Source organism: Schistocerca nitens, chromosome 9 (genome assembly GCF_023898315.1).
Source record: "Schistocerca nitens isolate TAMUIC-IGC-003100 chromosome 9, iqSchNite1.1, whole genome shotgun sequence".
Taxonomy (NCBI): domain Eukaryota; kingdom Metazoa; phylum Arthropoda; class Insecta; order Orthoptera; family Acrididae; genus Schistocerca; species Schistocerca nitens.
In genome coordinates this window covers 289,670,100-289,686,619 of record NC_064622.1, presented here as the reverse complement: position 1 = coordinate 289,686,619, position 16,520 = coordinate 289,670,100, and the positions used below count along the sequence as shown (strand labels likewise).

The following is a 16,520-nucleotide window of genomic DNA, read 5'->3' as shown; positions in this document are numbered from 1 at the left end:
CCCCCTCCAGACACACGAGCAATATCAACCCGATACTCCAACTCGTTCCACACTCTCTGTAGCATATCAGGCGTAACAGTTTGGATAGCTGCTGTTATTTCTCGTTTCAAATCATCAATGGTGGCTGGGAGGGGTGGCCGAAACACCATATCCTTAACATACCCCCATAAGAAAAAATCGCAGGGGGTAAGATCAGGGCTTCTTGGAGGCCAGTGATGAAGTGCTCTGTCACGGGCTGCCTGGCGGCCGATCCATCGCCTCGGGTAGTTGACGTTCAGGTTTCATAACTAACCTTTTTCGTAGGACTCTCCATACAGTTGATTGTGGAATTTGCAGCTCTCTGCTAGCTCTGCGAGTCGATTTTCCTGGGCTGCGAACAAATGCTTGCTGGATGCGTGCTACATTTTCATCACTCGTTCTCGGCCGTCCAGAACTTTTCCCTTTGCACAAACACCCATTCTCTGTAAACTGTTTATACCAACGTTTAATACACCACCTATCAGGAGGTTTAACACCATACTTCCTTCGAAATGCACGCTGAACAACTGTCGTCGATTCACTTCTGCCGTACTCAATAACACAAAAAGCTTTCTGTTGAGCGGTCGCCATCTTAGCATCAACTGACGCTGACGCCTAGTCAACAGTGCCTCAAGCGAACAAATGTACAACTAAATGAAACTTTATAGCTCCCTTAATTCGCCGACAGATAGTGCTTAGCTCTGCCTTTTGTCGTTGCAGAGTTTTAAATTCCTAAAGTTGTGGTATTCTTTTTGAATCACCCTGTACTTTAACTGAGGAAGCAGCAGGTCCTCACCCCCTATCATCCCCACCACTAAAGGCCAGTTGATTTTTCCATTGTTAAATTTAGCGTGAGTAAGCACAAATAGTTTTTAGCAGTTTAAGGACAATCAGTTGTGAATGTGCCCCTTCCCACCCACACATAAACAATGAACATGCCCGCAACAGGGTGGCCCCTGCATGCCTCAATGATGCGGATAGCCACACCATTTGTGCCAATTGGAAAGGTACGTGTAGCAAGGCGAGACTAATATGTATTTCCTCGCAAGGGACAGCACTGTTTCCAACTGTTGTAGGGCAGCAGTCTGGATAATTGACTAATCTGGCCTTGAAATACTGATTAACATTACTTTAGTATGTTGGTTCTGCAACGATGCCAAAAATGAAACTACACGTTATATTTCCTGAAAACTGGCAGCTCTACTCTGTAGTTTAAATGATGATAGCATCATCCTGGCTATAATATTCTGTAAGTAAAGTAGTCCTTCATTTGAATCTTGGAGGGGACTGCTCAGAATATTGATCACCTTAACTAAACAAGATATTCTATGGTGTGTTGAAACATGGAATGTTAGACCCCATAATCACATAGCAGATTACAAACCTGAAAACTGAGATGGGCTGGTTGAAGTTACATATAACGAATTAGTGAATTGTGGTTGCAGGAAGAACAGGATTACTGATCAGCTTTGTATACATTTCTCAACACAATATCAAATAGAACTAATGCTGGAGTTGGCCAAATAATGTACAAGAAAATAGGAATCTGGCCAAACTACTGTGAATAGTTTACCAAATATATTATCATAGACAAGAAAGACATTAAAACAGTGGACCACCACAACAGTACAATGTATGTGTATGTTGAAGTAAAGAAAATAATCGAGAATTTAGAGAGATGAAGCTTTAATTGTGATAGGAGAGCGTAATGCAGTATAAGAAAAACAACTAATTTGGGGACTGTAATTCACTAGAAGAAGAAAAAAGATGTAGAAGGAAAAGTAGTAGAACATAGACTGGAGGGAAAAGAATAAAATGGAAGCCACATGGTAGATATTGCACAGAACATTAATTTAATCATTGCAGACACTTGGTTTAACAATTATGAATACGCATACATGGAGGAGAACTGAGGTTGCTGGAAAGTTTGAGATACATTAGATAATGCTAAGACATAGATTTAGGAACCAAATTTTAAACTGCATTGCAGTTCCAGGAGCAGTTGTGAACTCTGAACCTAATTTATTAGTTACAGAATACAGTGTAAAACTGAAGAAATCAAAGAAAACTAGACAATTAAGTAGACATGATAAGGACAAGTTGAACCAACCAGAATTTCCTGAAGATGTCTTAGGCAGTGGCCTAACTGCAAGAGATAGAGTAGAAGATAACTAGTTTACTTTAAAAGATTAAACAGTGAAATTAGCAAAACAAAAAATAGGCAAACAGATGCGCTTAATATAAATCCTTGGATTGCACACACGATATTAATTTTAATTTTTGAAAGGTGAATATGTGCAAATACAGCAAACAAAGCAGGAAAAAGGGCATACAGGTTTTTAAAAATGAAATTGATGTAAGCTGCAACGTAGCAAAGCTGGAGTGGCTAGAGGAGAAATGCAAAGAAGTAGAAGCATTCACAACAGGGAAAAATAATTGCTACTTGTATGAAAATTTCAGAAACTTTCGGAGAAAACACAGGCAGCTCTATAAGCATCAAAAACTCAAATGGCTACCCAATATTAACCTAAGAGGAGAAGATTTAAATGTAGAAGGCATAATAAGAATCTCTATATAAAGTGAAAGTTTGTATTATATATTTATTTTCGTTTGGTTTGATTTTGTGCTTGTACTGGATTGCTCATTTGGTTGTAACTTTGTGTTGTTTAGCTTCAAGTGACTTTGTGCATTTACAACTGTGAGAGAAACCGAATATATTTGCCTGTAAGAATACAATAGCCCTGTTATATAATCTTTCTAAAAAAATGTGCAAATTGATTAAATCTGAACTTTACTCTTAATATCTGCTATTAAACAAAGTGTTCCCTGTGTGTTAATGATGTGCATAATAAACCTGTTCATGAAATGGTCCCTGGGCATTGATAATTTTTGTTGTAAACTGATCTTGAACTGAAAATATCTTATCTCGTAATATAATTGCTTGGAAATGCAGTGCTTGCTGCTCTTTGTGCACCAACTGCAAATTTCTAACTACAGTTGCTGAGAGCTTAGTACAATGCTCCAGACAACAAGTTAACTATTTTATACATGTCATTGAGTAAGACGCTCCTTTAAATAAAAATGACTTGGATCGAGGATGCGGACAATGCTCGTAGGTGAAATATTCCTTTAAAAACTGTTTTAAACTACCTGATATATTAATAACTTTAATACAAGGTTCCTCCAAGAACCTATGGAATGTTCCATAAGTATTATCTGATATATTATTAAATGCACAAAATTCATGTTACAATACTCATTAACCTTGACAAAGGGCAGCATTGAAATTGAACTATTACTCTCACAAATCTTAAACATATTATTGATAAACATAAAATATATATGTTACAGTGAAAATAACGCAATCTTTAATGAAAAATCTTAAGTTGTCTGATATGGATGTCTCATTCAACATTGATTCTGAACTACACGCAACTGCAGTACCAATAAATAAAAAAATATTAACTTCATTCCTTTTCATTACAATCTTATTACATATCATTTCATTCTAAATCTCTAATCAAATCTTTCTCCTGTGTTTCCCAAATCCAAACACAAATCATTTTACTTAAACACAGATGCACTTAACTTTATGTCTTCATGGCTACGAGTCCTCTGTTTGGCATCTCTCTCACTACCTCTCTAACCATAGAACTCCCTGCGCTCTTAGCTGCCGAGGAGTGATGATAAAAAATAAGCACATCTTCCAGCAAAACAGCTTCTCTGACCAAAGACTATGCACTAGTAATAAGTGATTCAAAATTGTCACTTAGTGTTTGAAACATCCAAAGTATGTACAAATTCCAGAAATGCAAAAAACAAACTCTCAATATACCTGTTTCAAAATGATACACATTTGATGACAGTATTACGGAAAGGGAAGCAGAAGTGGATGAAGATGAATTAATTCAACAGAAGACTGAGAGACGTAAGTTGAAACAAGGCACTTGAAGTAAATAACAGTCACTCACACAAACGCAGTTCACACACACACACGACATATGTGTGTGAGTTGCGTTTGCATGAGTGTGTATGTGTGTGTGTCTGTTTTCTATTTTTGATGAAGGCCATACTGGCTGAAAGCTTATTTGTGACAATCTTTTTGCCCGCATCCCGTGGTCGTGCGGTAGCGTTCTCGCTTCCCACGCCCGGGTTCGATTCCTGGCGGGGTCAGGGATTTTCTCTGCCTCGTGATGGCTGGGTGTTGTGTGCTGTCCTTAGGTTAGTTAGGTTTAATTAGTTCTAAGTTCTAGGGGACTGATGACCATAGCTGTTAAGTCCCATAGTGCTCAGAGCCATTTGAACCATTTTTTGACAATCTTTTTGGTGTGCCTATCTGCAACTCAGCATCTTCACTATATGGTGAATAGAAACTTTCCTTTTCGTAATACTGTTACAGTCTGTCCTGGATTTTTCATTGTTTGATTGAGGAAACTTGTAATTTTTACCACAGGCTTTTGTGCTGCCTTACTAGAAAGCTTGTTTTGTGTATTTGTGCCAATTCTTATATGGAATTAGCAACGTTTTAGCTCAAAAGATAAAATATAATCAGTGGGCTTAATTTGAAGTTATTTGGTCACTGCCTTGCGTTGCACCAACCAAAATGCAGCCCCACTGTGGTTGCTGTCTTCAAACATATTTGTAAGAGACTGAAAATTGCCCACTGTCAATCGATTGGCAGCTGCTGTGAATCAGTGTGTTGGAAGAGATCCTAAGAATCGTGTGCATGTGATACCGGTACACCAGGCTACTTCAAGTACTACCCTCCCCTGTGTATCCTGTCTCCTCTGTGGAAAGTACAGGATCTGTCATTACTTGTTCACTTGCTGTGATTGTCATGTCAATGATAGATCTAGGCATCCTGTACAGAGTGGGTGGGGACCAGGGAGACCTCAAGGTGTTGTACCAATCCCTGTAACCAACAAGTTTGAAGTACTGTCTTTTGCTGAAATTGAAACTGAGGCAGTGAGACTCACATCTGTTTTTGGGAACCTGTTTTCTCCACTGTCAAGAGGATACAAACACAGCAGTTCAGATGTGCGCTGAATGATGTTACCCCTTAGGGAAATGTCAGGAAGGGACATGAAAGGACACCAGGTGCACTCAGTGGATATGCCTGTGGGCCTCATTCAGTATGCTGAAGAGTCTATTCCGGCAGCCACTGAGGGAGTAACTCTCATAATACTAGGTACAGAAAGCCGGTGGAAATCTAAAATTGATAGCAGTGAGATTTTTGGGGGAAATTTAAGTGTATATCTAAAGGATAGACAGCTGGGAAATGGAAGTGGTGAATTTGTTGCAGTAGACAAGAAACTCAGATACACTGAGTTAGGAACTGAAGCTGCATGTGACAATGTTTGGCATGACTCAGTATCGGGGGTGGACATAAAATGATAACTGGATCCTTTTATCACCCACCAGACTCGTCTCCTGATGTAACTGAAAACTTTAGAGAAAACCTCAGTTCACTTTTAAGTAAGTGCCCAATCATTGCTGCAGACTTTAATCATCCAATAATTACAAGTAATAAGGAAAATCACAGTTTTGTTAGTGGTGGGCATGATAAGACATTGTGTGAAACATTACTAAATACCTTCTCTGAAAACTGCCTAGAACAGGTAGTTAGGAACCCCACTCATGATGGAAATACATTGGATCTAATGGCAACAAATAGACCTGACCTTATCAAGGATGTCCATATTGAAACTGGTATCAGTGACCAAGATGTGGTTGCAGCAACAATGGTTATGAAAGTACAAAGGACACCTAAAAACAAGCAGAAAGATGTATATGTTCAGTAAACTAGATAAAAAGTCAGCAGTGTCACATGTCAGTGATAAACTTGATATGCTCAGTAAAGAGCAGGAGTATGTAGAGGAACTCAAGTTTAAAACAATAGTTGACCATGCACTGGGTAGATATATATGTAACATAACAGTCCATAATGAGAGGGAATCTTCATGGTATAAAATCACTGTGAAAGAAATTTCTAAAGAAACAGAGTTTTCTGAGTAATAGGTGCAAAACAAAGCATAAGGCTATAGACAGAGAGATACTGAATGAAATGCATTTGCCTATCAAGAGAGCAATTCATCACACCTTCATTGACTATCACAGCAGAATATTGTCAAATGATATTTCACAAAATGCAAAGAAATTCTGTACATATGTAAGGGTTGTTAGTGGTGCCAAAGTCAGTGTCCAGTCCTGAGTGAATGAGACAGGAACTGAAATGGATGGTGGCAGAGCAAAACCTGAAATGCTTAAATCCATTTTCATTTGTTCCTTTACAAAGGAAAACCATGGTGAATTGCCCCAATTTAATTCTCATACCACAGAAAAGATGAATGGAATAAGTATTAGTGTCAGTGGTGTTGAGAAACAGCTGAAATCATTAAAATTGAACATAGCTCCGGGATCAGAAAGAATCCCTGTCAGATTCTGTACTGAAATTCCAACTGAGTTAGCCCATCTTCTATCTATGATCTACCTGAAATTGCTCTAACAGAAAACTGTGTCCAGTTTGTAATCTTACCCTCCCTCACATCACCTGTTGATTTTCACTCTTCAAAATAACTAGGTCTTTTAAGAAGGTTCAAGAGGAGTAGGATGTACAAACAACTTTTTTGCTTATCTTCTTTTTTTGTAGTTGGCTCCAGTTTGTTTCATGTCTAGGAGTTGATTCTTGAGACTGGAATTTTTGATATTGTAGGTTCCAAATGATATGATCATTCTGAAGTTAGCCTGCTCCATAATTTCTGTTTCTGTAATTTTTTATTCTATCACATTTTCTATATCACACTGTCTTTAAAATCTCCACTTTTAAATTGAAAATGACATAATTAAAAACATGTCCAACCACATCAGAGGCATGTCCACTACTCACTCATTCTGTGATACTAACGGTATTCCAAAAATTTTCCAAACTTTCTTGACAAATGAATATCCACCAATTTGTGTTATTATTTTATAAATGAATCCAGAATTAAATTTAATAATTAGTGTCAGATTGCATAGTTAATAACAAGAATTTAAAGTGTGCCAGATATTTTGTAATTTCAAATGCTTCTAACAGAAGAGTAATTTTAACTGTACATACAGCATTAGTACATATCAATTGTAACAACCGAAACAAATTAATTTATTTTTATACATTTCAGCATGAAATATAATACATTGTGTACAAAATCATACGAAATTCCTTTAGGAAAACAGCTGAGGTAATATTAACCTATACAAGATTTGAAAATATTTTTGGCATTGATTACTTCTGTTGAATAACGGTAATGTTAGAGGAGGGTGTCCCTTTACAAGTTCTTGAAAAAAATGCACAGGTCACACCCATCTACAAGAAAGGAAGTGGAAGTGGGCCACACAATTACTGTCCAATGTCCTTGACATCAGTTTGTTGTAGAATTTTAGAACATATTTGGAGCACAAACATAATGAGGTATTTCAAACAGAACGACATCTTCCATGCCAGCCCACGTGGATCCTGAAAACATCAATCATGGGAACCCCAACTTACACTTTTTACACATGACATACTGAAAACTTTGGATCAAGGCAGTCAGGTAGATTCAGTATTTCTTAATTTCCAAAAAGCATTTGACTCAGTAGCACACCTATGCTTATTGTCAAAAGTATGATCATATGGGGTATCAAGCGAATTTTGTGACTGATTTGAGGACTTTGTGGTAGGGAGGACACAGTATGTTTAGGATGGAGAGTCATCATCCAATGTATAAGTAACTTCAGGTCTGCCCCAGGACAAAATGTTGGGATCATTGCTGTTCACGTTGTGTATTAATGACTTTGCAGATAATATTAACAGTAACCTCAGGTTTTCTTTTTTTTCTTTTTTTTTCCAGATTTTGTGGGTATTTGTAATGAAGTGCTATCTGGAAGAAGCTGCATAAATATTCAGTCACATCTTGATAATATTTCAACATATGCAAAGATTGGAAACTTGGTTTAAATGTTCAGAAATGTAAAATTGTGCATGTCACAAAATGAGGAAAATGTAATATCCTATGACTGTAATGTCAATGAGTCACTGTTAGAATCAGCAGACTCATACAAATACCTGGGTTTAACACTTTGTAGGGATATGAAATGGAATGATCACATAGGTTCTGTTAATGGAAATACAAGTGGTAGACTTCCGTTTATTGGAAGAACGTTGGGGAAGTTCAGTCACTCTACAAAGGCGATAGCTTACAAATCACTAATTTGACCAGTTCTAGAATGTTGCTCAAGTGTAGGAACCCATACCAAATAGGTCTAACAGAGTATACTGAAGGTATACAGAGAAGGGCAGCATGAATGGTCATATGTTTCTTTGATCCAAGGGAGAGTGTCACAGATACTGAAGGAACTGAACTGTAAGACTCTTGAAGAGAGATGTAAACTATCCCAAGAAAGTCTATCAACAAAGTTTCAAGAGCTGTCTTTAAGTGATGATTCTAGGAATATACTACAATCCCCTATGTATCACTCACATAGTGCCCATGGGAATAAGATGAGAACAATTACTGCATGCACAGAGGTTTTCAAACAATAGTCTTCTCATGCACTATATGTGAGTGGAACAGGAAGTAACCCTAATAACTAGCACAGTGGGACATACGCTCTGCCATGCACCTCATAGTAGTTTGCAGAGTATAGACATAGATGTTGATATAGAAGTGAAAAGAATTTTCATCCAAATTACAAATAAACAATTTTTTCAATATTCATTATTTAAATCATTTGACATGATTTGCAGTTACACTCATCCTGTGATATAGCCCTACAGCATAATATTTATCAGCAACTCTTGTAAATTTGAATAATGTAGCTGTTGTAATCACAAGCTGTTTTCATCTATAAGTAGAAGACAGTGATGTGACATGATGTTCATTTATAGCTGTTCCATTGGCAACATTCTGTGGATCCATGGAAACTGTCAGTGACAATTTGCGCAATCTACAAACAACTTACTCCAGAGCACTCATCAGTTTCACTACTTCTGGAGCAAGAGGCTACAGCAATTATCCTTATAGAGGATTCCATTTTACCTTCAACACTACTTTCAATAGTAAGTACAAGCTCCACATGCTTTTGATTCAGAACCGTTGCATTAACCGTTCATGAAACTTCAGATTCAAAATTTATTTGATTACATTCATAAAATGTATTATGTCAAATATTTGAATTTTAACACTAGGGCCACAGGACCTTTTATGTACCTAAAACTGCAGCAATGGTTCTATTGAGTGCAGGGACAAGCTACATTTTTTTTTTCTATTTTAACACATTGTTCACTGAAGAAAAAAAGACTTTGTGGATGAAAAGAATGTTAAAACTGAAGTCAGGCTTATATTCTTTTGTGGGTATCAGTTTGTTTTGTGTTTGGATTCATTTTGGGGTAAGAATACAGTAGAAAGTAAATTGCTTCCTGTAGTTATGAGCCCACCATGCAAGCAAAGCTTCACTTCAAGATAATGTTTGTACATTTTCCATAGACAGATTTTTTGCAGGTGCAGTGTATGTCAGTCAGCCTGCCACCTACATTTCTTAGTTACTGATTTGGTTTCATTATTTGACCCACTACTGAATAAAGGAAATACTTTTTGGCAAGTATTTTTCATGTTTTCATGTTAGTTCTTTGCTGAGACACAGCTGAAACTGCTTATTGCTCAAGACTTTCCCTGTAACTGCTGTCTAAAGAACTCATTCATTTGTGTCTGTGAAGTCTAATATATAAAAAATAATATATGAAAAATCTCTACGAAGCTACTTGCACTGAATATTTAATAGCCATTTGGATCATTATATCTTCTCTGTATTTCATTTTATTACAAAATTATGCTATTTTTGGGAGACATTTCATATCATTCACAATTTCTACCCCTGAATGAAGTGTGCTGAGAATGAGGACTTTTTCTTTTCCTTTCCTTCTTAAATGGAAAGGAGTGTCTCACCATACATTATAAAAGTTATTCTGCAGAGTGGTACTGACTGATGTTGGTATGTCTTACTGATGTTGGTATCTCTCTTCTTGGACATTTCGCTGTGCACTCTAGGCTTTCTCCTCAATATTGTGACCAGGGGCAAAGATTTGAAAATATTATATACTATCACACTGATTCTGCTTCTAAGGAATTTTGTCTTAAGTTTCATGACAACTTATTTCAAAAAGGCTAGGTTCTCTAGTCGGTGTTCTTCATTTCCCTGGTATGGATATCCGGTGAACAGGAATATGTTTTCTGTGTCTGTTGCTAACCAAGTACTGATGGCAAATTTATCTGGCTTATTAGCCATGCATTGTGTAAATCTAGTGCAGAAGAGCTGTTTTGTCCCACACTGTAAAATGACAAACAAACAATTCCAAACTTCTGACATCAAAGAAAACCACTAAATCTATCTTGTGATACAGTATTGAAAAAGAACTGCAGTCCAAATTTTCTGACCCAAAGATATGAATTCTGATTTCCTTTGTAAAACAGAAATAAAAATTTCCGTGTTGCCTACCGGTTTCTGTCTCTGGGCACAATTTTATATGCTTTAGCACTCGTCAGAGATGAACAGCCTCCAGTATCCACAGTACTGTGATATTAATCTTTGCACGTGGTACTGATCCTGCTTTTGTACTTTTGGAGATGCATTCAAGAAATAGTGCAGATTGTTCCACTCTTGCTTAATTCTAAATGTCCCATAAAAATGGTGAATGTAAGTGGCATCTACCTCTTCCACCCAGTTTTCCTCTGTCGTGCCACATGTCACCCATTCCTTACTGATATCCTCATCCCTCATCCCCCCCCCCTCTCTCTCTGTCCCCTATCCCCTTCCCCCCCCCCACCCCCACCCCCACCCCCCCACCTTCCACACCAGCATTGGTCATATTATTTCACATATGTGACATTTTAAATATAGTATAATGAAAAACATGTTTATTTGCATGAATTTTATTGAATTTCCATGTTGTTTGGCTGTTTACTTATTTTAATTATTACAGCAAACATTATATTTTTAACTATCAAGTACATGAACAAGTGCATAATGTTTTCCTGCACATTTATGCCTGTCATGATTCACGAAATCCCTATACCTGCAATAGGCAGGGTACCCAGAACTGCTCTGCATCTGGACACTTTGTCCTGCAGACACACAGACAGGCCCCATTTGCAGTTTAGTTGCATGTTTGTGAGACATTGCTAATGTAACAAGAATGAATTATGTAACTGCAATTTTTTTTTAAATCACAATTACATACTTCATGCAAATACACATTGTTTTTTTAATTGTATTATCTTTCAGATGTCATTTATGGATTAATATGATCAATGTTGAAAGAGTATAATTAAAAAAGAAGGATGAGAGGGACTTGGACAAGAGATCCCCTGATTACAGAGCTTGACTGTCACTTGATTGCCACCAGCTCCTGCTCAGGGCACAACACAGCAGCATATATTTGAAACATGAAAATTCTCTTGCAATTTTCTTGAAATTGCCGAAGCAGTACACCTTAAGCTGCATTTTCCTGGCAGCGGGAATTTGCTGCAACATATTGCATAAAACGTGTGCAAGGCCTTACTCCCCACTCGCATAATGCAAACATACCAGACTGTTTTCCTAAGGTGCCAGCAATACAGTGCCACTGCAGGCTCTATGTGCAGGAAACGCTTACTTGCTTCAGGAACAGTGTGACATGCACATTGAAGCAATTTGCTTAGTTGAAGAAGTGGGTTAAGTTGATTTGAGCAATGGCAGCCACTAGGCAGCAGATGTTGTATTTGATAACGACCTCCTCTTGAGTAGTCCCCGCCCGGAGATCCGAATGGGGGACTATTTTACCTCCGGAATATTTTACCCAGAGGACGCCATCATCATTTAACCATACAGTAAAGCTGCATGCCCTCAGGAAAAATTATGGCTGTAGTTTCCCCTTGCTTTCAGCCGTTCACAGTACCAGCACAGCAAGGCCGTTTTGGTTAGTGTTGCAAGGCCAGATCAGTCAATCATCCAGACTGTTGCCCCTGCAACTACTGAAAAGGCTGCTGCCCCTCTTCAGGAACCACACGTTTGTCTGGCCTCTCAACAGATACCCCTCCGTTGTGGTTGCACCTACGTTATGGCCATCTGTATCGCTGAGGCACGCAAGCCTCCCCACCAACGGCAAGGTCCATGGTTCGTGGAGGTGGACCAGCCAGCTATGTCTTGCCATTTCAGGGCTTTGTTATTTGGTTTCTGCATGTGTTTCCATATTTCCTGTAGTATCTTGGCAAAATTGGGGACTGGTTCCTATCCTTACCAATTTTTAGTCTGATTACTTCAAATGTTTACGTTCCATTCACCAACTCAGTAGGGTATAGCCTGGTAACACTATGAACTTTCAAATTGTATGTTATCATGACAAATGTTAAGTACTTATCCCGCTCACTGTGATGAGAGTTTACATAGTAACTCAACATCTTATCAGCAGTATGATGCAAGCTCTCTCTTCTACCATTGATTTGTGGCTGCAGTGGGTTAGTTATTAATTTAGAAACCTTTAGAAAATGACACAATTGTTTCAGTTCCGTCATGAAATTCCTCACTTGGTCCATGATAAAAATCTCATAGAATGGAATAGAATAGAATAGAATAGAAGTTTTTTGTCTGGTGATGTACAATTTCAAGTCATTGACTTAACGTATAGAAGACTTGTCAAAACATAAAAACTGGTTTACAGTTTCTTGTATAATATAGTTCTTGTAATATCATTTATACAATGTACAGTACTGGATATGTAATTAATATGCAAGTAATAATTTTTTTTAAAGTAACAAACTTTCAAAAATTAACGGTCCTAAAGACATGCTCTTTCCTGCTCAACTTTTCAGGCTGTCCTTTGTGAATTCTTCTTCTACTGAATAATAACATTTCTTCACTAATTTCTCGTGTAAGGTTTTACGTGCTTCTAAATTTGTACTGATATTATAATATAAATGGATAGACAAAAAATCTACTCACCAAGCGGTGGCAGGGAAACACACACACAAAAGGGTTTGACTTTCACAAGCTCTCAGACCCAGTGGCTCCTCCTTCTGGAAGAAGAGTTGAAGGGGAAGGAAAAGGGGGGAAGAAAAAAGACTGGATCCAAAAGGTTGTAAAAGTTAGACCCTCTTGTGTGTGTGTATGTTCCCCTGATGCCACTTGGTGAGTAGACTTTTTATCTATCCATTTACATTATATTATCAACAATTGATTATTTTCCTTGTTATAAATTTGTTGACCATGGCTTGCACCACCCTAGCTGCTTGATGAGACAGGATAATGATCACCATCATGTACTGTGAAAAGTGCTTAGTAATTATCAAAATTAAATGCTTTCCCATGGAACTCCAGTACAATGGACAAAGGAGGCCCATCCCTATTATTTCAGATGGTTTTGTTGCTTCCAGCCACTTTTGTAATGATGTTTTCTTATGGCTTTCTTCTACTAACTGTGCACACAGCTCAAAATTCTTTACATATTTGTTCACATCTTCCTTCCCCCCTACCACCAGTACCACTTTCTAACTCCTTGGTTCGTTGCCCTCTGACCTCCATGCCCAGATAACATTGGTATGTGTTTCCCTTAACACTTCTTTCCTGAGTTTAACTGACACCACCACACATGGTCCTAACCTAGTTGTCTTATGTAACAGCCCCCCCCACACACACACACACATGCTGAACTGCAGTTACATCATGTACAGCTTGTACTTGTGTCAGCAGTTTGTGCTGCTTGTCATTCAGTAAGGCCATGTCCTCAGTGCCTGCACTATTGCTACCCTTCTGCACTGCGCATCCACGTTTCAATGCTTGTTACCTGGTTTATGCACAGCCACATAATCAAATTTACTCAGCCTCAATGCTCATCTCATGAGACTGCTAGAAGGGTTTTCAACTGCAGTAACCACTTTAGAGCTGCTTGATCAGTCGCTACTTTGAATTTTTGCCCGTACAAATGGCATCAAAGATATGTAACACTGGGTATTAAGCTGTGCATTTCCCACTCCCTTGTGAAAATCAAACAATGGAAAATCCAGGATGAAATTAACAATACTAGAGAAGGAAAGTTGCTACTCACCATATAGCGGAGATGCTGAGTCACGATAGGCACAATAAAAAGATTCACACAATTAAAGCTTTCAGCCATTAAGGCCTTTGTCAGCAGTAGACTCATATACACACAAGCACACACACACACACACACACACACACACACATAATCGCAACTTGCACACACATCTGCAGTCTCAGAGAGCTGAGACCACACTGCGAACAGCAGCACCAGTGCATGATGGGAGTGGTGACTGGGTGGGGGTAAGGAGGAGGCTGGGGCAGTGAGGGGGAGGGATAGTATGGTGGGAGTGGCGGACAGTCAAGTGTTGCAGTTTACCAGCAGTATCCCAAATAGTCAATGATCTCTGTGATATTGGGTATGAGTTATGCTTTGGTTATTGTTGTACTATTAAAATTTTGATAATCACAGCAGAATCTAATTTCTTAGAACGATCTGCTGATTTTTTTGACACGACCATGACAGCTCCCCCTACGAACTAGTACTCTCCTCTATTATGCCATCAGCTAGCTGTTGGTTAATGAAATCATCCATAATTGGTTGTAAATGCCAAGTTATATAATACAGTTTCTGATGTACTGGTACCCTGTTTCCTGTAGGAATTTGGTGTTGTGTTACGTGTGTTGCCAGTTAAGGGCACCTGAGTATAAAATAAATCCTCAAATTATATTAATAGTATCTGCACTTCTGGTCTTTCTGGTTTTTCCAGATGCTCTACCTTCTTACACAGTGAAGTTTAAGTGATGGCCTGCATCTGATTATTCTTCATATCTTATGCGCTCCAGTCATCCTCCTCCAGGTAGTCCAGATTTGCAACTAACAGACCCATTGCTAGTTTCACCTCATCACTGCCAAAATTATCTATATTCACAGGTACCATTTTCCTGCCATCTCTCCTGTACATGTACAATGCTCCTTACAAAACAACATGAGTATCCAATACATCATTCTGTTTTAGTGGTTCTGCTACACATAACATATCAACAGGTAATACAGGTTCTACGCTCACCCAAAGCAACCTACCCATGTCATGTGGCACAATACTATGAGAATCAAGCCTTAGTGTTTTTGTACACAATTAAATTGATGCATTCCTTGAATTTTGCAGTGACAGTTTACCCTAGCTGGAATATCATCCTTATAAGTTCCGTCGTACATCGTCATATGCCAGTTTTTGCATTATTTTGTAATAGGACTTTTTTATGTTTATTGTATACTGTTTTGTTGTAAAATTTGAAATGTGGTTAAACAGCTGTGAGTTACACTAATTCTATTTTTTAAAAAAGAATGCATCACATGCTCATTAGGCACAAATATTAACTACACAACATCATTGTTGCATAGGATGAAGGTACCTATGCAAGAAGAGTATGATATACAACCTGCTATGGACATTTTGCCTCTCATGATAATATGTGATAATCGGCTTCCTCAAATTCAATGCGATCATGAAGTTTCCTTGTGACTTCAACTCCATTAGACAGCCAATGCATTTTACTACAGATGCTAATGTAGAACAAAATTTATGGAAGACAGCACTGACCCAATGATTTTTCTCTGTTGAGAGCTTAGAAATAGTACATGAAATTGTGTTAATTTAAGACATGTCATAATGTTCCATTTTATTGGCTTCCTCTTCTCAGTTATGAAAATCTGCATAGTATACTGACAACATAAATATATTGCCATGCACTGTAATGATAGGAACACGAGTTCATATGTAAAGTATGTTCAGTTAATAATAAAAATGTTTAATGGTACATACCAGAAATCCATATTGATAAGAAGGTCAAGAGGAATATCCAGAAAGCCAGGTATAGCCAGGTTCTCGTTTACTGTTATTCATTGATTATAATGCAGTTACTGGTCACACAATAATGACTTCATGTATAAAAATTTCAGTACTGAAACACTAATGAGTCTACAAATAATGAGTGATGGAATTCCTGTTGTACTATACCCAGTCATGAATGAAATAAAAAAAAAAATATCTAGTCTCCCTGTCACACAGTTAATGTTAATAACATTAACTATGAAATCATTCATATGTTGTTGTCCATACTTGTATGTGGAACAATTATAGATTCAAAGTACAAGTGGATACACAGTCACTGCTGTAGGGACCTGATAATATATCATCTTTTTTGGTGAAATTAACACCTATTTTTGTTAAAATTAGTATCTATTTTTGGCTTAATAAGAATAAACTTTTGGCAAAGTCTGCATATTTTTGTATATGGTTATATGTATAAATTTAAATGTTTCCACATAATGTGCCTGAGTACAAAACTGATCGTGAAAGAAAAATAATAAAAGAGTTATTGGACACAGAGTAATAATAATAACAAAAGAAAAATAGCCTTTATTGTCTATAATAAGAGCTTTTTGTGTGGAATATTTACTTCTGCAC

The 16,520-nt window shown here is 37.7% G+C and overlaps 1 protein-coding gene across 1 annotated transcript in view; it reads left to right on the top strand.

Moving 5' to 3' along the window:
- Positions 1-16,520, top strand: part of LOC126204186 (cubilin-like) — a 1,516,445-nt gene that overhangs the window by 1,111,397 nt on the left and 388,528 nt on the right. Inside the window, exon 47 of the mRNA XM_049938590.1 lies at positions 8,927-9,097. Within this exon, the coding sequence (XP_049794547.1) occupies positions 8,927-9,097 (171 nt within the window). The remainder of the gene's footprint in view (positions 1-8,926; positions 9,098-16,520) is intronic.